General features: G+C 59.6%; 10 protein-coding genes across 10 annotated transcripts; 6 read left to right on the top strand and 4 right to left on the bottom strand.

The window, feature by feature from the left end:
• On the bottom strand, nucleotides 1-1,614 carry BDZ90DRAFT_230789 (DEAD-domain-containing protein). The gene has a single exon (XM_025505604.1). The coding sequence runs from the start codon at nucleotides 1,563-1,565 to the stop codon at nucleotides 33-35; it is 1,533 nt and encodes a 510-aa protein (XP_025363392.1). The 5' UTR covers nucleotides 1,566-1,614; the 3' UTR covers nucleotides 1-32.
• Nucleotides 1,615-1,812: 198 nt separating this feature from the next.
• On the top strand, nucleotides 1,813-7,182 carry BDZ90DRAFT_230788 (hypothetical protein). The gene has a single exon (XM_025505603.1). It carries the CDS (start codon nucleotides 2,070-2,072, stop codon nucleotides 7,017-7,019), a length of 4,950 nt encoding a protein of 1,649 aa, XP_025363391.1. The 5' UTR covers nucleotides 1,813-2,069; the 3' UTR covers nucleotides 7,020-7,182.
• Nucleotides 7,183-8,015: 833 nt separating this feature from the next.
• On the top strand, nucleotides 8,016-8,938 carry BDZ90DRAFT_130446 (hypothetical protein). The gene has a single exon (XM_025503372.1). The coding sequence runs from the start codon at nucleotides 8,108-8,110 to the stop codon at nucleotides 8,609-8,611; it is 504 nt and encodes a 167-aa protein (XP_025363390.1). The 5' UTR covers nucleotides 8,016-8,107; the 3' UTR covers nucleotides 8,612-8,938.
• Nucleotides 8,939-9,142: 204 nt separating this feature from the next.
• BDZ90DRAFT_258857 (hypothetical protein) lies at nucleotides 9,143-10,081 on the top strand (the record flags this gene model as incomplete). Its single annotated transcript, XM_025508115.1, has 2 exons — nucleotides 9,143-9,483; nucleotides 9,769-10,081. 2 exons carry the CDS (start codon nucleotides 9,143-9,145, stop codon nucleotides 10,079-10,081), a joined length of 654 nt encoding a protein of 217 aa, XP_025363389.1.
• Nucleotides 10,082-10,546: 465 nt separating this feature from the next.
• On the bottom strand, nucleotides 10,547-11,405 carry BDZ90DRAFT_130524 (hypothetical protein). Its single transcript, XM_025503373.1, has one exon. It carries the CDS (start codon nucleotides 11,193-11,195, stop codon nucleotides 10,659-10,661), a length of 537 nt encoding a protein of 178 aa, XP_025363388.1. The 5' UTR covers nucleotides 11,196-11,405; the 3' UTR covers nucleotides 10,547-10,658.
• Nucleotides 11,406-11,828: 423 nt separating this feature from the next.
• Nucleotides 11,829-13,421, top strand: BDZ90DRAFT_218292 (MFS general substrate transporter; the record flags this gene model as incomplete). Its single annotated transcript, XM_025504359.1, has 2 exons — nucleotides 11,829-11,980; nucleotides 12,044-13,421. The coding sequence occupies 2 exons, from the start codon at nucleotides 11,829-11,831 to the stop codon at nucleotides 13,419-13,421; spliced, it is 1,530 nt and encodes a 509-aa protein (XP_025363387.1).
• A 263-nt stretch (nucleotides 13,422-13,684) lies between these two features.
• On the bottom strand, nucleotides 13,685-15,173 carry BDZ90DRAFT_230784 (putative 60s ribosomal protein L7 subunit). The gene is made up of 2 exons (XM_025505602.1): nucleotides 15,035-15,173; nucleotides 13,685-14,585 (listed from the first exon to the last, which is right to left on the bottom strand). Exons 1-2 carry the CDS (start codon nucleotides 15,164-15,166, stop codon nucleotides 13,959-13,961), a joined length of 759 nt encoding a protein of 252 aa, XP_025363386.1. The 5' UTR covers nucleotides 15,167-15,173; the 3' UTR covers nucleotides 13,685-13,958.
• A 502-nt stretch (nucleotides 15,174-15,675) lies between these two features.
• Nucleotides 15,676-17,014, top strand: BDZ90DRAFT_249925 (ribosomal protein S7e; the record flags this gene model as incomplete). Its single annotated transcript, XM_025507675.1, has 2 exons — nucleotides 15,676-15,911; nucleotides 16,258-17,014. The coding sequence occupies 2 exons, from the start codon at nucleotides 15,676-15,678 to the stop codon at nucleotides 16,604-16,606; spliced, it is 585 nt and encodes a 194-aa protein (XP_025363385.1). The 3' UTR covers nucleotides 16,607-17,014.
• BDZ90DRAFT_130441 (hypothetical protein) lies at nucleotides 16,864-19,245 on the bottom strand. The gene has a single exon (XM_025503371.1). The coding sequence runs from the start codon at nucleotides 19,143-19,145 to the stop codon at nucleotides 17,121-17,123; it is 2,025 nt and encodes a 674-aa protein (XP_025363384.1). The 5' UTR covers nucleotides 19,146-19,245; the 3' UTR covers nucleotides 16,864-17,120.
• A 473-nt stretch (nucleotides 19,246-19,718) lies between these two features.
• BDZ90DRAFT_230781 (rab protein 6) lies at nucleotides 19,719-20,896 on the top strand. Its single transcript, XM_025505601.1, has 6 exons — nucleotides 19,719-19,842; nucleotides 19,935-20,105; nucleotides 20,184-20,256; nucleotides 20,335-20,446; nucleotides 20,530-20,693; nucleotides 20,779-20,896. The coding sequence occupies exons 1-6, from the start codon at nucleotides 19,792-19,794 to the stop codon at nucleotides 20,841-20,843; spliced, it is 636 nt and encodes a 211-aa protein (XP_025363383.1). The 5' UTR covers nucleotides 19,719-19,791; the 3' UTR covers nucleotides 20,844-20,896.
• Nucleotides 20,897-21,351: the final 455 nt, after the last annotated feature.

Raw genomic sequence — 21,351 nt, 5'->3', positions numbered from 1 at the left:
CTTGCAATATGACAAGGCGAGAGCGGGCGTGATCATCTTCGCTTCTTTCCTCCTCCTCCGCCACCACCTCCACCACTACCATGCGCCTTTCTCCTCTTCTTCCCACCCATTCCAGAGATAGGCAGACCCCCTCCTCCTCCCGCACCACCTGCTTCTTCGTCTCCACTGCCCATATCTTGATCATCGCCCCTTCCATTCTCTCGTCTCCTCGCCCTTTTCCCACTTCCAGCCCCACCCAATCCCTTTTCCCTGATTTCCCTGCTCGCCTCCCTAGCAGCCTCCTCCACCCTCCCCTGTAGGAGGGCTACCCGCTCTCTCGGAGCACCGTAGTCTGTCAACTTTGTCTCGATGGCCGTCTCGATGCGCTGTAGCAGCTCGACGTCGTACTGCGTGACCAAGGTGACTGACCGACCAGAACGACCAGCACGGGCTGTTCGTCCTACTCTGTGGATATAGTCTTTGGAGTGGGTAGGGATGTCGAAGTTGACTACAACGTCTACCGCTGGGATGTCCAACCCGCGGGAGGCTACGTCTGTCGCTACTAGGATGGAGCGCCCTCCCGCTTTGAACTTGGCTAGGGCGGCCAGACGCGATGACTGACTGAGCTGGCCATGTAGTGGGACAGCAGGGAAGCCAAGAATACGCAGCAGTGACGCTACACGCGCGCAGTCGTGTACAGTACGGACGAAGATGACCGTCGATTTGGCCGTCGTTGCCGTATCATTTACAAGGTAGACGAGGTAGAGGTCCTTTTGTGCGAATGGCAGGAAGAGGTAGTACTGCGTCAAAGTGGACACGGTCGAGTACTTGGTGCCCACTTCAACTCTAGCCGGGTTCTTCAACGAGGCGCGCTGGAGCTTAGCGACCTTGGTTGTCATTGTAGCGGAGAAGAGCATAGTGTTTCGCTCCTTTGGGATCGATTGCAATAGCTTGTCGATGATAGGGCCGAAGTCCATGTCCAATAGTCTGTCGGCTTCGTCCATGACTAGATAGCGTAGACTCTTGAGATTGAATCCCTTTGTGTTCTCGAGGTGATCCTGCAGTCGCCCCGGAGTGGCGACAATGATGTGTGGACGCTTGGAGAGGGCAATACTCTGCGTCATCATGTCCATCCCTCCGACGATACAGGCGCACCTCACGCCAATCGTGGCTCCTAGCGCCTCAAATTGCTGGGAGATTTGGTAGGCCAGCTCGCGTGTGGGAGCAAGTACGCAGGCAAAGCCTGAGCGAGGTTCATCCCAAAGGGCTTGGAGGATCGGAATGGCAAAGGCGGCCGTTTTGCCTGACCCAGTCTGGGCGAGGCCGATGACGTCGCGGCCTGAGAGGGCGACGGGAATTGCTTGGGCCTGGATGGGAGTGGGCTCCTTGTATTTGAGAGCGTCGATGGCGTCGCAGATTTGGGAATGGACGCCCAGAGCTGCAAAGGTGGTTGGAGTCGAGGCCGGCGGGGAGGAGGAGGAGGAGGATGCTACGGCATTGGCTGTCTCTGTCGCCGGCTGTGGTGAGCGTGAGGAAGAGGCGACGGGTGAGGCGCCACGATCTGAGGGTTCATCTGAGGACGCCATGCTGAGTAGAGTGGTTGTTATGATGAGGAGACGAGCAAAGCCTTCGTTGGTGGCTGCACTGTATGCGCCTCTTTCCCTCAGTCCGAGGGCGTCGGACCAAAAATCACAGAACACACGTCCGTCCGTCATCCTCCGTTCCGAGGAACCTGCCCAAATGGGACTGCATTCACTTGGTCGCTCGACGCTCGACGCTCGACGCTTCGCCGCGAGACGGGTCGCGCTGGGGCCGCATCACTTTGTCGCTCGACGTCGAACGTCCTGCCATATTCGGATCATCATCGTCGACGAGCGAGAAAAGGAGCGACACGACCTCAACACGCACGCAGACACGCAGATACCCGGCCGCACACTTTGCTCTCTCCCTCATCTCGACGACGACGACGACGACGACGACGACTCCGCTCTCAAGAAGAGAAGAAGGCGCCCAGGCGGCACCCCCTCTTCTCCTCCTGACTGCACGCGTCCACCAAGTACCAAACCCCCTAGCTTCGCTTGCCGCCCATCATGGCATCCGTTGCTGCAAAGCCGGCTCTGTCGGTTGATACGTCACTTGCTTCCAATCAAGGCAGGCATCCTCGACAGGGCAATCGTGCTGCGACTCATGCTGCCAGATCAGCCCAAGCCCCTCGCGACGAGCTGAGCCAGGGAGGATTCAGCTCAGATGACGAGCCACAGCAGCAGACGATGACGAAACAACAACAGCAACAACAGCCTAGGCGTACTCTGGTCAGGCAGCGCTCCAACGAACCACAAGACGACTCGTCAGATGAAGAAGGACAACAGCGCAACTACACGCATCATACGCCAGACGGTCGCCACGTCGAGCTCGAGGGCGAAGACGGCGAGGGCGGTCTTGTCCAGCAAGGCATCGATGTTGATGAAGACGACGATGAAGAATACGATGACGAGGAAGAAGACGAAGAGGAGCTCGACGACGATGAAGACGACGATCTTTCATCTAGCCCCTCGATCCCAGACGAGAACATCGACTTCGACCTCGTATACGCGCTTCACACTTTCGTCGCGACCGTCGAAGGTCAGGCGACGGTCAACAAGGGGAACAGTCTCACCTTGCTCGATGACTCAAACAGCTACTGGTGGCTCGTCCGAGTCCTTCGCACGCAGGAGGTCGGATATATACCTGCAGAGAACATCGAAACTCCTTTTGAGCGACTGGCTCGCCTCAACAAGCATAGAAATGTTGATCTGGCCTCGGCGACAGACGATGACCATATCCAGGTGCCATCCAAGATCTACTCGTCACACCTTGTGAAGCGCAGGGATGCTGCGGGGCCTGAGGGTATGTCGGTCCACTCTGGCAAGCTGTCGGCTTTGTCGAGGAGGAGGGACGGCGCTTCGCCTCAGAACCCGTCGCCCGGTCCAGCATCGAAGCCTTCGGTCATCTTCGGGCCCTCTTCGTACGTTGAGCACAGCGGCGATGAGATGGAATCCGAGTACGATGAAGACATGGATGACGCGGGCGAGTACGAAGAAGACGACGAGGAGGGCGAGGACGAGGAAGAAGACATGGACGAGGACGAAGTACGAGGTCAACTCGAGCAGAGCGAGCCGGATGTAAGGAGCAGAGGTCAGGCAAGCGTACAGCAGCAGCAGCAGACTGGTCCAGGAAGCGTCGACACCGCCGCAGGTCGGAGGGAGATGCTCGCCGGCATGGACCCCGATGACGGTATGGACTGGGATGCCAAGGAGGCGGAACGCATTCAGAGCCAAAAGGCAGCCGCAGCTGCAGCCGCCGCTGGTGCTGCAGGTGTCGGCGCTGCTGCCCTTGCCGGCGGACGCGGCGACGCTAGTTCAGACCCTCAGCGTGGCATTCTCAGAGGGCAGCAGGTTCAGGAGCAGGGTCGCGCGCCTGGCACAAGCTGGGATAATGCTCCCATGGACGAGAGGCAGCCACGACCTTCTCGCGACCAAAGCCAGCTGGGGTCTGGGCGACCCTCGCTACAAGGCCAATCCCAGCAACAGCAAATTCGCGCTTCGTACGGCTCACAGCAAGACCAGCAGCAGCGCCCTTCGACCGAGCGCACCTTCTCTGGAGAGAGCCGTGACAGCGCTGTCGGCGGATCAGACGGTGGCTTCCTCCCCTCTCAAGTGCAGCGAGACCGCACAGTCTCCGACGCGAGCATGGCTTCCTCCTCTGGCAGCCAGGCGGGCAACTCTTACGCTGCAGGCGGCGGCCCGTACGGTCGAGGCTCCCCTACCCCCGCGCAGCTTCGCAAGGACAAGGAGCTCAGGCGCAAATCGAAGCAGAGCTCCATGGACGCGACGGACGACTCCTCTGCCACCATCGACGCAGGTAAGGAGGGCAAGAAGCGCTCCGGCGTCTTCTCTGGTCTCTTCTCGCGCAACAAGGATAAGAAAGACCGCAAGTCGGGCTCCTTCTCTTCTGCTGGAGACGAATCTGCTATCATTGGACGACCGTCGGAGGAGGGAGGGCGCGCGGGTATTCTTCGTCCGAGCAGCAACTCTGGAACCACGGGCATGGGAAAGGGAGTGCAGGAGAGGGATCGTCTCACGCAAGAAGCGTACCAGCGTCAGTTCCTGTCATCAGACCGGTCAAGCCTGGATCCGGGCCAAGGCCAGTTCATCTCACGCCCTGGCGGTGGCAAAGCTCGACCTGGCTCGCTCATGGCCACGCCCAATTCCGTCCCCATGCTTAATGTTCTGCGCATCTTCGCCGGCGACGACATCGGTGCCGATTCGACCTTCAAGACTGTCCTCCTCAACGACTCAACGTCAGCGCGCGACCTCGTTCGCCAAGCAATGCAGCGCTTCAGACTGGGTTATGGCGAATTCATTCTCAGCGTCAAGCTTCTCGAAGGCAGCGAGCGACCTTTGGGCCCTGATGAGAAGCCATTGCAGGTCTTCGACAGGCTCAGCGAGATGGCGCCTGAGTCCGCCGTGATGCCGAGCGTCAAGCGCTCCTCTGTGGGAAGCATCTCGTCAATCTCGTCCAATCTGAGCCTGAACCCTGCAATCGCGAGGGTCAATGAAGACTTCAGTGACGACCATGCTGTCAAATTCTACCTCAAGCGTGCACGCTCTCCCAGCGGTCGACAAGGGGCTAGTCCGGGCAGCATAGGTATCCAGCCCGGCCAGATCTGGTCCTCTTCCAATGCCTACGCCGGCGAGTCACCCGATCCGAGTGGCCTCCGCGCCCCAGTGAAGATACCCGGCGGTCTCTCACCACTTGGCACTCCCCTCGAAGGACCAGATATGGCTCTCTCGCAGTCACCACAAGCGCGCTTCGCCCTTCGCCTTGTCATCTTCCCGAACGACCTGCCAGAGGGTCTCTCCTTTGATCCGCAGACCAACGCACTCATCCCCACTACTGTACTGGCGGAGCGTGGCCCTTCTGGTGCCGCACCTGCCGATGGAGTTGAGCAACGCTTCCGTGAAAAGGTCCTCTCGTTGCCACGCAATGCCACAGTTGCAGAAGTGGTCGAAGCAGGGCTGGATCGCTTCGGAATAGCGGATGGTCTAGTTGAGGGAGGGGACGATGTTGAGGAGCGCACATCACGACGTCGTAGCCGCCCTCGTGTGAGATATAGCCTCACGGTCGACGTGAAGCGCCAAGGGCCAGGCAAGGAGCGTCATCTTCAGCCCAACTCGCGCGTCGTGGAGGCGTACCCTACCCCGCCCGTCTTCAAGGCTTCGTCGTCAACGAGCAACAAGCGTCGTTCCAATGACTCAGCGATGCTGCTTAACATGGCCGAGGAGCAGATACGACGCGAAGACCCTGTTTTCGTGCTGAGGGCAGTCACTGCTGCCAGCGCTAATGGGGCAAAGGCGCCACCTGGCAAGTCGGTGAGGTCTTTGAGTCCTACGGAGGGGGTGTTGGCTGAGAGGCAGCAGCAGAGGAGACAGTCTGAGCTGGACGCGACCAAGCTGACGGGTACGGCGGGAGTAGCAGGAGTAGGCGCGGCAGGCGCAGCAGCAGTAGCGGCAACAGCCGGTGGTATGACCAACTCGCGCAGTCGCGAAGTCATCGCCGCACAGCGTGCTGCAGCCCAAGAGCGCAAGGCAGCCGTCCTGGGAGCACAACGCAATGATCAGCAAGGCGTGGACCTCTACCTCGTCAACGACGGCAAGATCCGCTCCTCTCGCTCACTCGAGGGAGGGAGGGTGCGCTACTCTTATCTTCCGACTGCAGGGGGCCAGGAGATGGATATCAGCTCCATCGTGGAGGATGTGCTCACCATTGACGCCAAGGAGCCTTCTTCAGCGGATACGGGAGGCACCCTGACGCCTACTGCAAGTGGGCTCAGGCCGAAGATCCCTACAAGGGGAGCAAGCGCCTCGACGCTGCAGAGCCAATACATGGACGCGCCTTCGTCTCCGCTGCCCGAGTCGTCGGATCCCATGGCCGCCACCAAGCCGAGCACTGCGACCTCAGATCGTGACCTGCTTGAATCGTTCGTGCGCAACCCGTCCTCGGACGAGGACACCATAGAGGACCGGATCAATCAGGTTCTGTCACGAGTGACGGACGCCAATACGAGCTCAAGCAGCAGCGCTGGTCGCCGAACACCTACGACAGCGCAGCCGTCGGGAACTGTAACAGCCCCGCCTCGCTCAGCCATGAGACCCGGGCAGCATCGCAAGCAAGGATCGGGCAATGTCGACGGCACGTCGGATCGCTCGTATGGTTCCGTCTATGACAGCAGCCCTCGTTCAGCGTCGACCGCAACGGACAAGAGTGCAGCCACCACCAACCCCACGCCTATCTCCACCCTTACGACAGCCGCGGCAGCTGGAGGAGCTGGGGCTGGCGCCTTGGCCGCAGGCACGGTAGCTGCCGCAGGAGCGGGCGCGATCGTGGTAGGCGGTGCCGCCGCCGCAGGAGCGTCTCTCGCTGCCAACTCGAGTAACAATGCAAGCGTAGCTGGCTCCGCCTCCTCCCCACGTCGTCGAATGGCCAACGCCGGCCCTGCAGCCTTCATCCCTCGCGACGACTTTGGACTCGACCATCTCTACACTCTGGTGGACGCTGCGGCACGTCGAGACCCAAAGAAGTACGTCACCCGCGTCGTTAGTCGGTCGGCCAGTCGGGCTCAGACCTCACGCGATAGCAGCGGGGGGGGAGGGATCGCCTCGCGTAGTGCGAGCGGTAGTGGCGGGCCGACAGGGCCTAGTCCTCCAGCCTCGAGGCATAACAGCGTGGTAGCGGTGACCACTTATGCGCCGGAGCGTGAGAAACCGCGAGCTCAGGTAGCAGGCCTCTTCCCTCCGCCGAGCAACCAGATGCCCTCGGGATTGTTCAGGAGCGCGACGTTGGCTATGAGTGGTGGTGAGGCTGGGGCAGGGGGGAAGGCGCAGCAGAACGCTCAGCAACAACAGCAGGTCCATCAGGCGTATCTGCCGCTTGAGAAGCAGCTGGACAGGATTGAGGATGGGCTGGATGCCCTGCTCGAGCAGGCTTTGAGGGCATTCTAAGCAGGCGCGATCAGGATGAGATTGGGAACGCGATGGTGATAACAATACGACGGTCAAAACGGATGGCAGCGACGACGACGGCGATGGGCTCCAAATGAATTCTCCCCTCTGTACTTTTCCTGCTTCTCTATCAATATCGATTCCCTCGATTCTTCTCGACTACCTGCCCTCTTAGCGCACAGTTGGTGATTGAAACGACCGATGCCCACAACATGGTGCTGTCCACGAGAAAAGTGTGGTACATCGAGAGAGATATCACTATGCGAGACCCGAGCTTTACGCTTCCACGATTCTGCCCACTTGCGCAGCGAGATCTAGCCAGCTAGCGTATCGAAGCGACTTTGACACCCTTCTTTCATTCGCTTGCGGCTTGCTGCCCTGCGTGTGCATGAATGCCTGCGCCCCTGCGTCCGATGGCGAGGGGGCGAGCTGATTTTCGACATCTTCGAAGCCGAGGGGGGCAGGCTCGTGCTAGGCAGCGCATCTACAGGTTCTTCTGGAAAGGCGTGAATGATTACAATTGACGGACCAATGGCTAGGGGCGTCGAAGTAGTTGGCGAAGATAAGATGGGCCGTTCGTTTACGAGTCGCACGTATGGGGAGCGGTCAGGGTCGTACGGTGGAGTCTAATCCCTGGCAGTGGCCTCTTCATCGCATCACATTGACAAGCGTCTACAATTGGGCGCTCCAGCCGGGTCAATGCGATGTTGCAATGCGCTGGCTCTTGTCTCCAAGTCGCGGATTTACGGCGACGAATGAGACAACGCAAGACGATTCTGATTGTGTGAGCGAGCCGGCGGCCAGACGCGCAAGGCCGGCACATCGGCCGCCGGGGCGAAACCAACAGTTGGCTGACCAAAGGGTGAGGTCGTCCAGCTTGTCGCGGAATACGATGAGGCGCTGATGTTGATCAGCTCAGCCTCGGCCTCAGAAGGTCACTCACCGCCACTACCCGACCAGCTCCTCCTTTGTCTGCCGTGAGATACGGACGCCTCTCCTCGGGGTAGCGCAGGCGTCGATTGATATTGAGCTAGCCACTTTAGCCTACTCAGCCGGACTGGTGTCGGATCAGCGCGGTTCACCCTACCATGGGCTCGACCCGCTCGACCCTATTGGGACGGAGCAGGAAAATATGCGCCGCCACACCTACGCCTAGCGCTCCGCTGAGCTGCTCTCTCAATCAACTCTTGACTTTCTGGAGGGCGGGAGCGGCAATAAGGATGAGAGCCAGCGCCAGCGCTGTGCCAAGAGAGGGAAGAGACGAACGAAGCTTCGGGGACGTGCGTGCGTTCGTTGCCTGGCCTGTGCTGCAGACAGTCGATGTAGTGGTGCAGACAGCGTCACAGCACAGCCCTTTGCCGCCCTGCTTGCCCCTTTCGCCCGTTCCCGCACCGCGCCCAAGCCCGCGCTTTAGTTGCTCCCTCGCTCTTGCCTTTACGAGAAACCGGCCTACGATGGCGAAGGCGCCAATGATCAGCATTGCTGCGCCGCCCTCTCTCTCTCCTGCTTCTGCGTCCTGTGCGTGCCTCTCTTTCTTGGCTGCCGGAGCAGCCGATGGATGGCCTCAAGGTCTGGACCTCTGCGTAGCGTGAGCTGAGGCAGTGGGCGGCCTGAGCGCTGCTCTGCTCTGCCCTGCCCTGCTTGCTCTCTCCACCTCGCACATGATCCTGATCCTCGCAATCGAAATCCAAGCTCGCGGTGCTGCTGCGTTGCATTGCCTGGTTCCGCCACCTTCTACTCGCGGGTTGGTCGAGGTGTGAATTGAATCGCCATAGCGTCAGACAGAGGGAACGGACGGGCCCGACGCCCCGAGAGGACTGAGCGTGACGTCTCTTGGGACTCGACTGCCGATTTGCCGAGGCTGCTCGATTGCCTGTCCCGTCGATTCCAAAGTTGCCCAGGAGCGAGCGAGCTCTCTTTGCCCGCACGCATCGCCTCGACCCCTAGGGAAACGCGCCACGCTCCGTCGCTCGGGTAGGCTTATAGAAAGAGGTTCGGGTCAGAGACGGCTGCGCCTTCCCTCCTTGCCACTCGTTATCATCCTCCTCGCCACTACTCCATCTCGGACTCGACTCACCTCACCAAGCATCATCAAGTCACACTACTCTCACTCATCACTCAAGATGCACTACTCCACTGCCGCCCTCTCCCTTACGGCCATTGCCGCCGCTGGTGTCGCCTTCGCCCAGAACACCTTCTCAACGAACACGCCCACCGTCTTCCTCACCTGCCAGCCCTCCCGCATCACTTGGGTCGGTGGCCAGGCTCCTTACTTCCCCCGCATCACCGCGCCCGGAGACACTTCCAACACGCTTCGCTCCTTCGACCAGACCAGCGAGATGGGCCTCACCTGGAACGTCGACCTTGCCGCTGACCAGTCGGTCACCATCGCCGTAGGAGACTCGGCCGGCCAGACTGCCCCCTCGAACCAGGTCGCCATCCGCGCTGGTGGCTCCACTTCATGGTGAGTACGCGTGCGCAGCTTCGACGATTCTGAGTGAGAGCGGACGGGTGGGGGAGCCCTTACGTGGGGGAGATGTTGGAGGATGATCGCTGCTCAGTTGCCACCTTGCACATGCTACTGCTCGAGCGCGTGTCAGCATACCTCGTAACAAGGAGACAGAGGCGGCAGCGGCAGACGGTGGCCTCTGCCCTTGCTTCGCTTCGCTCTCGCCACGCCTCTCCTGCTTCCCTTACCTCAAGCAAACTTTTGCTGACCTATCTTCCCTTTCTCTCACCTCCCTCAAAGCGTCCGCGCCGCTGGTGGCACCGCTTCCGGCGGCTCCTCGTCGGCTGGTGGCTCCTCGTCCAGCGGATCGTCTTCTCAGGCATCGTCGTCCAGCTCGTCCAGCCGCCCTTCGTCCTCGTCGAGCTCTTCCGCTCCCTCGAGCTCTTCGTCGGCTTCGACCCCCGCCTCCTCGTCGTCGGCCTCTAGGCCCGCCTCGACCACGGCTGCTGCCACCTCGTCGCCCTCTGGTGGCGCCAACGGCGCTGACTCGATCCGCGGCTTCTCGGCCGTCGTCGCCGGCGTTGTCGGTGTCGCTGCTGCCGCTCTCCTCTAAGCGCGCGCGACCCAATCATGGCCTCGATAAGTCTAAGGCAAGCCGGAGATGAAAGCTGAAGTCCCGGAAAGGTGCTTGGTCGCACGCGCAAGCCTCAATCGAGCTTCAGCACGCCTCGCCCCCTCTGGTCAATCTCAAGCCCACTCGACCGGCATCGCCCTTCTTTTCCAATGAACAAATACCGATGGGGAGAAGTTTTCTTCTCAATGTCTCTGCGTTGACCTTGAAGTTGTCCCTACCTCCATCTTTCCGTCCTTCCCTCGTCCTCGTCCTTTCTCCGATAACTTTCAACTTCATCCAAATATGCATTCTTCTCCCCTATATCTCTGTCGCAGATACGCGGCCAGTGTGAAGACACCGTATCAGCAACGTGTGAAGAGCCAGATTAGAGATCGATGACGCAAGATGGGAGCCAAGGCCGCCAAGCAATTGCACAGCACGCGTGAGGGGGCCGTATCGAGCGGTAAGCGCGTAGTCAGGTTGTCAGGGTGCTGCCAAGGCACGGCCTGGTCTCGGTCGCGACACAATCAAGCTGTTCGCCTTCTAATTAAGTGTGGTACACACGCGTGGATCATGCTCAATCCATTCGCTGCGAAATCCTCATCCTCACAGTCGTCGAAGCAGCGGCCTCCACTGGGAGCGACATTTTGCTCTTCGTCCTGGCGAGTCGCGGCCGACCAACTCCGTTCCCGTCGCGTTTCGTCGTCATCCAAGCCCAATGCTGAGAATGAAAAAGGCTCGCGCACGCCCAGCCCCGTTGCCTCCTTGGCGTAATACACGCACGCGGCTGCTCAACCAAGGGAGTGACGATGATGTCGCTCGTCGCTGCCAACGGCCCTCCTCTCTTGCAGCGGCAGCGGCGAAATTCAATCGAGCGTGGCTGCTTGACGCAGTCCGCCGGCGGCTCAACGCCCAAAAAAAACGCAGGAATGCATCGCCTCATCGTCGAAAGCGTCCGTCCGTCCGTCTTACCTCGGCGACTACATCCGTCATCTCGACAGAGGAGGCCGATCGAGGAGAGCCCAGCTCTTGGACGCCGGGCTTGCAGGGAGAAGCAAGGCGTTGCAATACTCCGGTCGAAACCCAAGATTATCCTGCCATGGCGACGCCTCATTCGCCTGCCTCTCGTGGAGGGGCAGCAACAAGACGGTGAGACTGCGACGAAGACAGCGACTATGGCATCCCGTCAAGAGGTGGCGAAAGAGGTGAGAGACTAGGCAGAGCTGTGGTCATTCTGCTTGGCTATGCAACCTCTCTCTTGGCCACCCCTGGTGCAGGCGAGACGCGTCGGTAGTCATTCAAGGAGTGTCAATTGGTGTCGTCACCAAGGATTCGAGAGTCAGGCGCAGCAGAACAAGGGTACAATTCATCCGCCGCTCACTTTCCTCAGCTCTCGGCCCAACCTTTCGCTCGAGTGTCATTCTGGAGATCCATTTCATCTGGAGTGCGGGTCCCCATCCTTTTCTCCAACACCACTGCCTCGTCACACGACGACCTCTACTTCCCCTTCATCCTCGCCACCACCGCCTCAGCTATGGCGCTCAAGAAGACGTCCATCTCAGCTGGCCTTTTCCCAGGCTCCTCCAACAACGCAGGCGGAGGAGCCGCAGCCGCCGCCACGCACACCGAGACGGCCGATGTCGACTCAGCGAGCGATGATGTTGCTGGAGACGCCTCGCAGCCCATGTCTGGCCAGACGACGCTGGCTCGTAACACGCCTTCGCACACGCCTCGCGCTGCGGGCTCCATGGACTCTACGTACCAAGGAGCTGGGGACAAGGACGACAGAATCATCCTCGTGCAGTTCGATGAGGGGGACAAGGAGAACCCAATGAACTGGAGCAAGCCCAAGAAGTGGTTGATGACTTCGCTTCTGTGCTCGATGACGCTGGCTATTGGGTGAGCAGGCGCGATGTGATGGTGACGAGAGCGCTTCTGACCCCCCTCACGCTTCTCTCTCAGTCTATCGACGACGGCTTACAGCAGTGGTATCGGCACCATGGTTGCCGAATTTGGTGTCTCCAACGAGCTCGGACAGCTCGGCCTCTTCATGTTCAATGCCTCGTGCGCCATTGCTCCCCTCTTCTTCGCTCCTTTCTGCGAGCTCACGGGTCGACGCGTCGTCTATGTGACCGCCTTTGGCCTATTCAGCGTCTTTACCCTCATGCTCGTCTTTGGAGAGAACATCGCCACGATCCTTCTGGGCCGTTTCTTCCAGGGTGTCACCGGATCTATAGGCACCATCCTTGTTGGTGGTACGCTCGCCGACCTCTTCGACGATGACGAGCGCTCTATCCCCACGTCCATCTTCACCTTTTCCGCCATTGTCTCCACGGTGGGTGCGCCCCTCTATGCCAACTACATCGACCAGTACCTCGGCTGGCGCTGGATCCAGCGCGTCATGATCTGCTTCACAGGCGCCGTCTTCATCCTCGAGGCGGTCCTCTTCCGCGAGACGAGGGGCAGCGCTATTCTCACCACCAGGGCAAAGAAGCTGCGCAAGGACACTGGAGACATGCGATTCCGCTCTCCTGCTGAAGTTGAGAACCAGGGGATCGCCCAGCTCTTCAGAGAGTCGAGCCTGCGTGCCGTCACCCTGCTCATTCGCGAGCCCGTCGTCTCCCTCTTCGGTGCCTACCTCGCTCTCGCCTGGGGAGTCATCTTCCTCTTTCTCTCGGTCATCAATATTACCTTTGGCGACATCCACGGCTGGAGCGAAGGAAACGTTGGCTTGGCCTACATCCCGCTCATCCTGGGCTGCTTCATTGGATTCGGCACAGGGCTGTTCCAGGATCACCTCTACTTCCGCAAGAAGGCTGAGAACAAGGGCGTCGCCGTCCCCGAGGCTAGGCTGTACGGTGCTATGATCTTCTCCCCTCTCTTCGCCATTGGCATGTTTATCTTTGCCTGGACTGGCTACCGTGCCGACATCTCATACTGGGGTCCTCTCGTCGGCCTGTGCCTCATCCTCGTAGGCATTTACCACGTCTTTCTTGCTGTGTATTCGTACACGGGCGACGCTTATCAGGAGCTGGGCAGCTCTGCCATCGCTGGACAAGGTTTGATGCGCAACATGTTTGCAGCGGTCACCCCGCTCTTCGCGACACAGATGTTCAACGGCATGGGCGTGCAGTGGGCTGGCACGCTCCTTGCTATCCTCGCTCTCATCTTGGCTTTCCTGCCTTTCATCCTATTCGCCAAGGGAGAGACGATCCGAGCCAAGTCCAAGTACGCCTCTTCACAGACTGGACTCTCGGACAAGAGGGCGCAAAGCGGGGATGAGGAGAAAGCTGGTGGCAAGGCTGAAGAGGGAAAAGCGGCGAGTGAGGCGAGCCAGTAAGGCAAGAGAGAGATTTCGCAATTAGTGCAGCACGTAGATCGATTTCCGTAGACCATCGCATTAGCATTCAGAAGCATCCGCAGCATAGAACCCAAAGCATTTGTACTCTGCCTCAAGTCTGTCGCATGACGAAGTTGTCTCGTCAGGGTGTCGTATCGCGATTTTAGCTGTGACTGCCTCGCTCTTGGGGTCGCACGCTCAGTCATCCTCAGTGTCAACCCTCCTCACACCATGTTCGGTCTCGACGTCACGCCATCGCATCAGTGAATCAATGTGCTTTTATGTGTCGAGAAGACGGAAAAGACGCGGCGACAAGAGGGTGATGAAGTACATGCGTGAGAGAGAAGAGATACCACTCAGAGGTGCGCCAAGTCCCCCGAGCAGCCAAGGTGAGAAGGTAGTGTGGGTGATGGAGTGGTCCACGCCAAACGGCAAGACGATGAAAGGATAGCTCCTGCGCCTTCACACGTCGCTGGACCGCAAACGACAACCGTCATCAATTACGCCGTAGTCAAGAGTGCGCACAATGGCACACGCTTAAAGCTGACGCTTGACGAGGGCGTTGATGTCGCCTTCCCTCGAGCCAGTGTTACCGCCCTCGATGAAGGACGTGAACTTCTTGCCCTTGTAGCCGCCGTTGGGGTTGGCGAGCTTGAACTGCCAGAGGAACTGGTTAGCCCACTTGAAGTTGGGGCCAGCAGTGGCAATCTCGTGGACAAGGTCCTCGACGGAGATGATGCCGTACTTGCCGAGCTGCTCCTCGATGACGGCGTTGGAGGTGAGGGGAATGCGCTGGCGGTTGACCTTTGCGTATCCGCGCTTGTAGATCAAGTTGCGGATGGTTGCGACCGAGGGCTCGCCGTAGGTGACGTAGGGCTCGACGAGCTGGAGCATCTGCTTGGTGGCCTTGGTCAGCTTGACGAAGACGGCGTTGTTGATCTGGACGAGGCGGAGGAGCTGCAGGATCTTGCGGGGCTTGGGAGCAATGTTGTTGACACCACGCAGACGGATGACGAGGGCAACCTTGGGCTGGGCGGGGACGTAGAAGTCGCCAGAGGCCTTGGCTGCTCGGCGGAGACGGATCTCCTCACGCTCGCGCTGCTGGTTCTCCTTGACGTACTGCTCAGCGCGCTTGAAGATGACGCGGCGCTTAGCCTTCTGGGCCTGTGAGAGTCGCGAGGATGAAGGTGAGGGATGTGTCAGAAGAGCGTGTTCACATTTGGCGTGAATTGGCGAGGATGGCCCGTCCCAACTGCTATCCAACGAGCCCGACCGCTTCCCCCAACCCTGCCTCCTCTACGTCCCGACTTGATCGACCGGCGTCAGACCCGAAAGATGGTATAATTGTCGACAGCATCGTCCTGAGGACTAGCCAGATTCACTAGGAAGATGTTGTGCATCCCTGCCGGTGATCGTCCGACGATGGCTGCCATGCTACTCCACGAACAGCATATAGCCTCGCAGAGGGGGCAGTGTCGCCTGACGACCATCTCATGTCCATCAATACTTTCCCGCTTCAACGATGATTCCCCAATCTCTCAATGCCTCCGCCGCTCTTCGATAATCTTCTGTGGGCCCTCATTGAGTCCCTCTCCTCTCCCGCAGATGCTCACCTTCTTGGCCTCAGCGGCGAGCTTCAGTCGCTCCTCCCTCGACTTCTGGTCCGAGCGCCTCTTCTTGAGAAGCGTCTCGGGGACGAGGACGTCCTTTGCTGAAGGGACCGAGGTCTTGACGGTAGCGGTCATTGTGTGATGAGGAAGAGGGAAGGGGGGGTGACGTTGGTGGTGTGGACGACGAAGAAGTCTCGATGCTCTGGCTCGCAGTGGGCCCGAATCGAGTCGAGTCGAATTCGACCTTGGCCGCCGCCCCGTGTCTCTCTAGCCCTCGCTCTGTCTGAGTGGGACTTGAATTCGCTCGCTCACTCGACCGCGTGGCTCTCTCAGATTGGCTCGACGAGGGTGGGCGGCCGGAGAAAGGACACTGCTCATCTGCCGTGCGGCCCAATTGCGCGCCTGACTGCGGGCTGCCTCGGAGCGGAACCTGGCCCACTCTCACATCGATTCTTGACCTCGACGAGGGCCAGAGAGTCGACGGCGGCCCTCGAGGCAAGGCAAGCCAGGCAGGCGGGCAGGCAAGGAAGCCCAGCCAGAGTGAACTCGCCCGCTCGCCCGCGGACACACGCGAAGATCGACCAAGGCCAAAGCCAGCATCATCGACTCTTGCTCCTCACCACTCCGTCCTCCTCATCATCATCATGTCGTCGAAGCTCCTCCGCACCGCCGGCTCAGTAGGCGCTCAGCCCACCGAGACCGAGTCTACCGTCATCAACGCCCTCGTTGAGCTCGAGAACGCCGTCAACGAGCTCAAGACGGAGCTCAGGACGCTGCACATCTCGGCAGCAAAGGAGGTCGATGTCAAGGGCGGCAAGAAGGCCATCGTCGTCTTCGTCCCCATGCCAGAGTTGAGCGCTTGGAGGAGGATTCAGGGAAGGTGAGCATCGTCGGGGCAGCACAACCACCACCAGCAGCAGCAGCAGCAGAGACGAGTGTCGGGGCTCAGGGAAGAAGTCGGGCAAGCTGGCCCGCATCGAAGAGGTGGTGTCGGTTGAAGGGCACAACGTTGGCGGTGGGTGCAGTCACAGTTACTGCGAAGCACGGCGCTGCTCATCAGCAAGATGATGACGAGGTCTGGTGTGGCAGACATTCAGACGAGCCAGAATGGCATTGGAGCTGGGCTCTTGATGGGAAGGCGGGGCTAGAGGAGATTATTAGGCAGCCCTACCACTTTCCAACTTCGGACTATGTGCTGACCATTTTCACCTCATCCTGACACGCAGGGTCACCCGTGAGCTTGAGAAGAAGCTCTCAGACCGCCAAGTCCTCTTCATCGGTCAGCGTCGCATCCTCGCCAAGCCCGGACGCAGCTCTGGCCGCAGCAAGCAGCCTCGCCCCCGTTCGCGCACCCTCACCTCGGTCCACGCCTCGATCCTCGAGGACCTCGTCTACCCCACGGAGATTGTCGGCAAGCGCTACCACCAGGCCGTCGATGGCTCCAAGCTCGTCAAGGTCTTCATCGATGCCAAGGACTCGACCAGCGTGGAGCACAAGGTCGCTTCCTTCGCTAGCTCGTACAAGGCGCTGACTGGCAAGGATGTCACGATTGAGTTCAAGGCTGCTGACCTCTAAGTGGGAGGATTGGAGGACCATGCGAGGCAGGACAGGAACTTGGTTAGCTAGGAGAGACTTTATACTCTCCGGCGAGAGGAGATGAGGGTCGAGCAGGAGGAGCACCCTGGCTGCGAGACATTTCCCATCCCTCCACCCAAACCCCTTTACCACCGCCTCAACCTTCACTACCACCACCTTTCACACAGCATCGCTTTCACTTACGCTCGCCTCGTCCGCTTCGGCCTCTCTTTGTACACTCACCCACATACGAAAAGTCCACTTGGCAATCACCAACGTCATTTGGCACGGCAGCACACGCGCTTTTGAGGGCATGACCTGAGAGAAGAACGAGGCATTGCTGACTAGCTACACTATGATCGAGAGAGGGTATAGATGAAGTTGCGTGCGCGTGTGTGTGCGGCGTGTGGGTGTGTATGCCACGGCGAAGGATGGGGCAGCGAATCTAGACAAGGAAAGAAAGTGGCGTGTGGTGGTGTGTTACAATTGAAGCCTCGACCGTTTGGCTCGCAGCCTAGCGATCGATCAGGATGGCCCTCTGCGACTCATTCAGATAGTCCTCGAGGACATCCTGGGTCGGGCACCAGTAGCTTACTCTTCTATCACCGGCAGCGAAGGACTCATCCGGTTCGCCGCTCACGCTGCCGCGAGGATCGTTGAACGAACCCACGGGCGTAGGCGCAGGTGCGGTACAGATGCTGCTCCTTCGGTCTGGGATGCGGGGGCTGTTGGCGCTCACGCTGCTGCGCCCGGTGTTACTCGCAAAGGTACTGACACTGTGGTCTTGCGTAGGGGACCAATGGCAGAGGATGTGACGCGCGAGGCGTGACTCTTCGCCTTCGTCCTCTCGCTCGCGCTCCTGTCCGTCGAGGTGGGACAGGCTAGCCGACAGATCCGAGCGAGAGGCACGGCCTTCATCCGAGCCGGAGGTGTAGACTGCGACCCACGAGTATTGCGAATGAACGGGTGAGAGCGGGCGACGTCGTAGTCGCCTGGAATGCTGCGTTGATTGAAAGGACGTGTCAAAGGGATCGGCGGAGGCGAGGGTGGGTGCAGGCGCCTCGATGCTGGCTAAGCTGCGCTCGCTTTCGAGCCAGAAGGTCATGGTGCTTTCGTCTAGGGAGAAGGGATCTTCCGGTCTGAGGTGTTGCTGCTCAGGCGTCGTGCTGGGTACCTTGCGTAGGCTTGGAGCACGGGTCGAGGTGGTAGTGATCGTCTTCGTGATCTTCACGCCGCTGTTGGCAGATGCGCTGGTCGTCGGCTGCCTCGTGCCACTGGTCTCTCTCGCCTTGGTATGGTCTTCCTTGGCAACTCGAATCTCCTGTTCGCCATCGTCATCGGCGGAGAAGTGCTGCCACGCTGTGGGCATGGCCTCGGAGGAGGTCCTCGTCATCCCATTGCCCACATCAAAGCTCGCATGCGATGCCGTTGAGGCAAGGAAGGCCTCCAGTGCTGAAGCTGCGCCGAGGGAGAAGGCTTGGCTGTGTGTATGCGGTGGTGTAGCTTCACAGCGTCGACTGCGAGGTGGGAAGCCGAACGCATGGCGATCGTCGTCGTCGTCAAGTGAGCTAGGGAAGCCTGCGATCTCGGAATAGAGGGAGGGCGAATGATCAACGCCCACAGAGAGAGTCTCTGAGGCGTGACGGCGCTGCTCATATACCTTCCTCGGGGCGATGATAGCCGTAGACGGGATCCTGTACACCTGCAGGCGCTGACGTTGCGCCTCAGCTGCGCTATACTGATCTTGTCGGGTCCTCGGGAGCAGGTTCTGAAGGCTTGGAGGATGCTGCAATCTGCTGCTGATCGGAGTCAGCGCCATCCCGTGACGGTGGTCTTTCGCCCCTCGATAGAAGCCCTGCTGAGGTAGATGAACTGGCCCTGCTTGACGGGCGATGACGCGGGGGATGACGAGACGCTCAGGCTGTGGGGACTGATTGGCTGACTGTTGATCCTCGAAGGGCGAAAGGGTCTCTGTGAGCTCAAAGGCTCTGCGCGAAATGAGTGAGGAGTCTGGCATCATCGGGTCGCCGCCGCCGCCATTGAAGTCATCAAGCATAGGCAGCGAGACTGTGCGCTTGTGTACAGGAGTGTTGGTTGCCTGTCCAGATGGTAGGCTGAGAGCCTCTCGACGGCTGCGCCACTTTGCAACGCGCTTCCCTAGCTTGGCCAAGGGCGACTTGGTGACCTCGTGGGACGACATTGGGAGCGGTGACGTCGAGTGGTTCCCGTGTGGTGAGCGCGGCGGCGAGCTAAATGAGGAGCGGTGGCGTAGAGACGATCGACTCTTAGCTGTCTTCCTCCTCTTTCTGGCGATGCGCCAAGGCATGCGCTTGGTTGGAGAGCTGGTAGCCTCGATATGCTGAGAGAGAAGAGGGGCAGCGGAGGAGAAGGTTCTTGCCCTGCGATGTCGTCGAGACGAGGAGCGAGGCCAAGAGGTGCTCTGCTGGTGCTGATGGCCGGGCTGGACGTTTGCGTGGCGACGAAGGAGGATGTCTTCGAAGATGGGTGTAGAGGGCAGCAAGCTGGCAAAAGAGGGCATTGTATGGCAGGTCGGGCCGGCTGCGTTGAGCTTGAAGGCGACTCACTGGCTCAGGATCGTTGGGCCAAGTCAAGGTGAAGTGGTGATACGATCAAGGGCTGAGATGGCAAAGGGTGATAGGTCGAAACGGAGCAGGCGGTAGGCAGTCAAGGTCCAGTCCGCATCCACTTTCATCTCCATCGTCTTGGCTTGGCCGACCTCAAACGAGGGCGAGGTCGTCATTTTGCTGTCTCTCGTTGCTCGTCGCCACGGCTTCAACAATTGGCTGTAATTCAACACACAACCTCGCGCCCTGAGTGTTGCGTTGCGAGCTTGCAGGCGGACGGGCTGGCAAGAGCCGGCGGGCTGGATGGGCGGAGCGAGTGTGTCGACTCGACTCGACTCGAGGTCCGGCTTCCGCATCGCACTCGCATTTGGTGCAGGCAGCGGCGGCGGCGGCGGCGGCGACGAGAGCGAGGCGGGACATTGTCCTCGCAGTGTAAAGGCCGTGAGGTTGCCATCCTACTTCTCATCGTCATTCAGCAAGCCCGACAAGCACAGTCTCCCAATAGTCGTCTCAAAGCTCATCGACGTCAGCCTTGTGAGCCTTCACTGCCAGCTCAGTCCTGCTGCTCCCCCTCCGTAGCCTGCACTCCTCCTGTCCAACATGGCTACCCCTACAACTGGCGAGTTCGGCCATCCGCTGAGGAAGTTCAAGGTGGGCGTACCAGCGCATCGAGGAGACTCTGTCCCAAGACGATCCGCTGATCACGGCTTCACTGTTCTGCCTCCCTCGCCCTTCGCTCGCAGCTCGTCTTCCTCGGCGAACAATCAGTAGGAAAGACGTCGCTCATCACCCGCTTTATGTATGATACATTCGACTCTACATACCAAGCGACAATCGGCATCGACTTCCTGAGCAAGACGATGTACCTCGAGGATAGGACAGTGCGACTGCAGCTTTGGGATACCGCCGGCCAGGTGAGGCAGAGGTGATGCAGCTGGAGCACATGAGTGCCTCTCAGACTGACCTTGCGCAACATGTTCGTCTCTGCGCAGGAACGCTTCCGCTCCCTCATCCCCTCATACATTCGTGATTCAAGCGTCGCAGTTGTCGTCTACGACATCACAAGTGAGCTCGGCGGAGAGTCGTCGGCCTTCAGATAGCGGGCGCGTGGCTCACATGTCTCCCTTCTCGCACCTCGTACAGACCGTGCCTCTTTCCAGAACACATCAAAATGGGTCGACGACGTCAGAGCAGAGCGTGGCTCAGACGTCATCATTGTGCTGGTGGGCAACAAGACGGACTTGGGTGACAAGAGGTGAGCGAGCGAGCGAGCGATCAACGGTGCTGGGTACCGAATCAGCAGCTGACCCCGTCCCGTTGTTCTGCTCACGCAATCAGACAAGTCACGACCGAGGAAGCAGAGGCAAAGGCGGCCGAATTCAACGTCATGTTCATCGAGACGTCTGCCAAGGCTGGCCACAACGTCAAGGTGCTGTTCAAGAAGATCGCTCAGGCGTTGCCGGGCATGGACAAGTCGGGCGAGGGAGAGCAGGCAAACAAGAGTGAGTGGCCGACCGATAAGATGCTATCACAAAGACCATTTTGGAGCCGAGTGGCTCAACATCTTTCCCGCCCTCTTGCTCGTAGTGATTGACGTGACGGCACCGACAAGTGCGAATGCCGAGGAGGGCAGTTCAGGGTGCAAGTGCTAAGGACGAGGCAGACTTTCTCTGTATGCAGGGAGAGTCGTCAAATCAAGGGAGAGGCGACTGTTCATGCCTGTCAGTGGGCCGGCGTCGAGGAAGCTTTGCAGCATTCAGCCTCTTTGCTCGCTCCTCGTGGTTCTTTGAAGCCGGCCTCTCCCTCCTTCCTACCTTGCGCTTCCCTTCTTCCCTGACGCCTTCATGCCTCCTCTCTGCGCCTCTGTCAATATACAACCATCGTTACCCGCCACGGCTGCCCGCTACCACCTGCCCTACCCAGCTGAGGCCCGAAATTCTCAGGCTCTGGGCAATGGACGTTGCTGCGTCCCATCAATGTGAATCCGTAGCCTATCTGCGCCCGCCCTCGCTCTCACACTCTGCTTGCTCTGCCCTCGTCGTCGAGCGCCCCTCCCCGCTTTCTGTCCTTCCGATCGAAGCCACACACACACACGCGCAGACGCAGGCCCGCGCTCCCGCGCTCCCGCCCAGCTGAGACTGACTGACGCTGGCCCTGGCA

This window comes from Jaminaea rosea (genome assembly GCF_003144245.1).
Source record: "Jaminaea rosea strain MCA 5214 unplaced genomic scaffold BDZ90scaffold_3, whole genome shotgun sequence".
NCBI classification, from domain to species: domain Eukaryota; kingdom Fungi; phylum Basidiomycota; class Exobasidiomycetes; order Microstromatales; genus Jaminaea; species Jaminaea rosea.
This window is presented reverse-complemented; position numbering and strand designations above follow the sequence as displayed.

Excerpts from the sequence above, each read along its gene's own strand:
- BDZ90DRAFT_230784 (XM_025505602.1), bottom strand. The coding sequence starts at position 15,166 with ATGACCGCTACCGTCAAGACCTCGGTCCCTTCAGCAAAGGACGTCCTC. Across the intron at positions 14,586-15,034 it reads TCGCCGCTGAGGCCAAGAAG|GCCCAGAAGGCTAAGCGCCG; the intron begins GTGAGCATCTGC and ends CGACTCTCACAG.
- BDZ90DRAFT_130441 (XM_025503371.1), bottom strand. The coding sequence starts at position 19,145 with ATGCCCTCTTTTGCCAGCTTGCTGCCCTCTACACCCATCTTCGAAGAC.
- BDZ90DRAFT_130446 (XM_025503372.1), top strand. The coding sequence starts at position 8,108 with ATGGGCTCGACCCGCTCGACCCTATTGGGACGGAGCAGGAAAATATGC.
- BDZ90DRAFT_230789 (XM_025505604.1), bottom strand. The coding sequence starts at position 1,565 with ATGGCGTCCTCAGATGAACCCTCAGATCGTGGCGCCTCACCCGTCGCC.
- BDZ90DRAFT_230788 (XM_025505603.1), top strand. The coding sequence starts at position 2,070 with ATGGCATCCGTTGCTGCAAAGCCGGCTCTGTCGGTTGATACGTCACTT.
- BDZ90DRAFT_230781 (XM_025505601.1), top strand. The coding sequence starts at position 19,792 with ATGGCTACCCCTACAACTGGCGAGTTCGGCCATCCGCTGAGGAAGTTC. Across the intron at positions 20,106-20,183 it reads TTTGGGATACCGCCGGCCAG|GAACGCTTCCGCTCCCTCAT; the intron begins GTGAGGCAGAGG and ends GTCTCTGCGCAG. Across the intron at positions 20,447-20,529 it reads ACGGACTTGGGTGACAAGAG|ACAAGTCACGACCGAGGAAG; the intron begins GTGAGCGAGCGA and ends TCACGCAATCAG.
- BDZ90DRAFT_130524 (XM_025503373.1), bottom strand. The coding sequence starts at position 11,195 with ATGAGGCGTCGCCATGGCAGGATAATCTTGGGTTTCGACCGGAGTATT.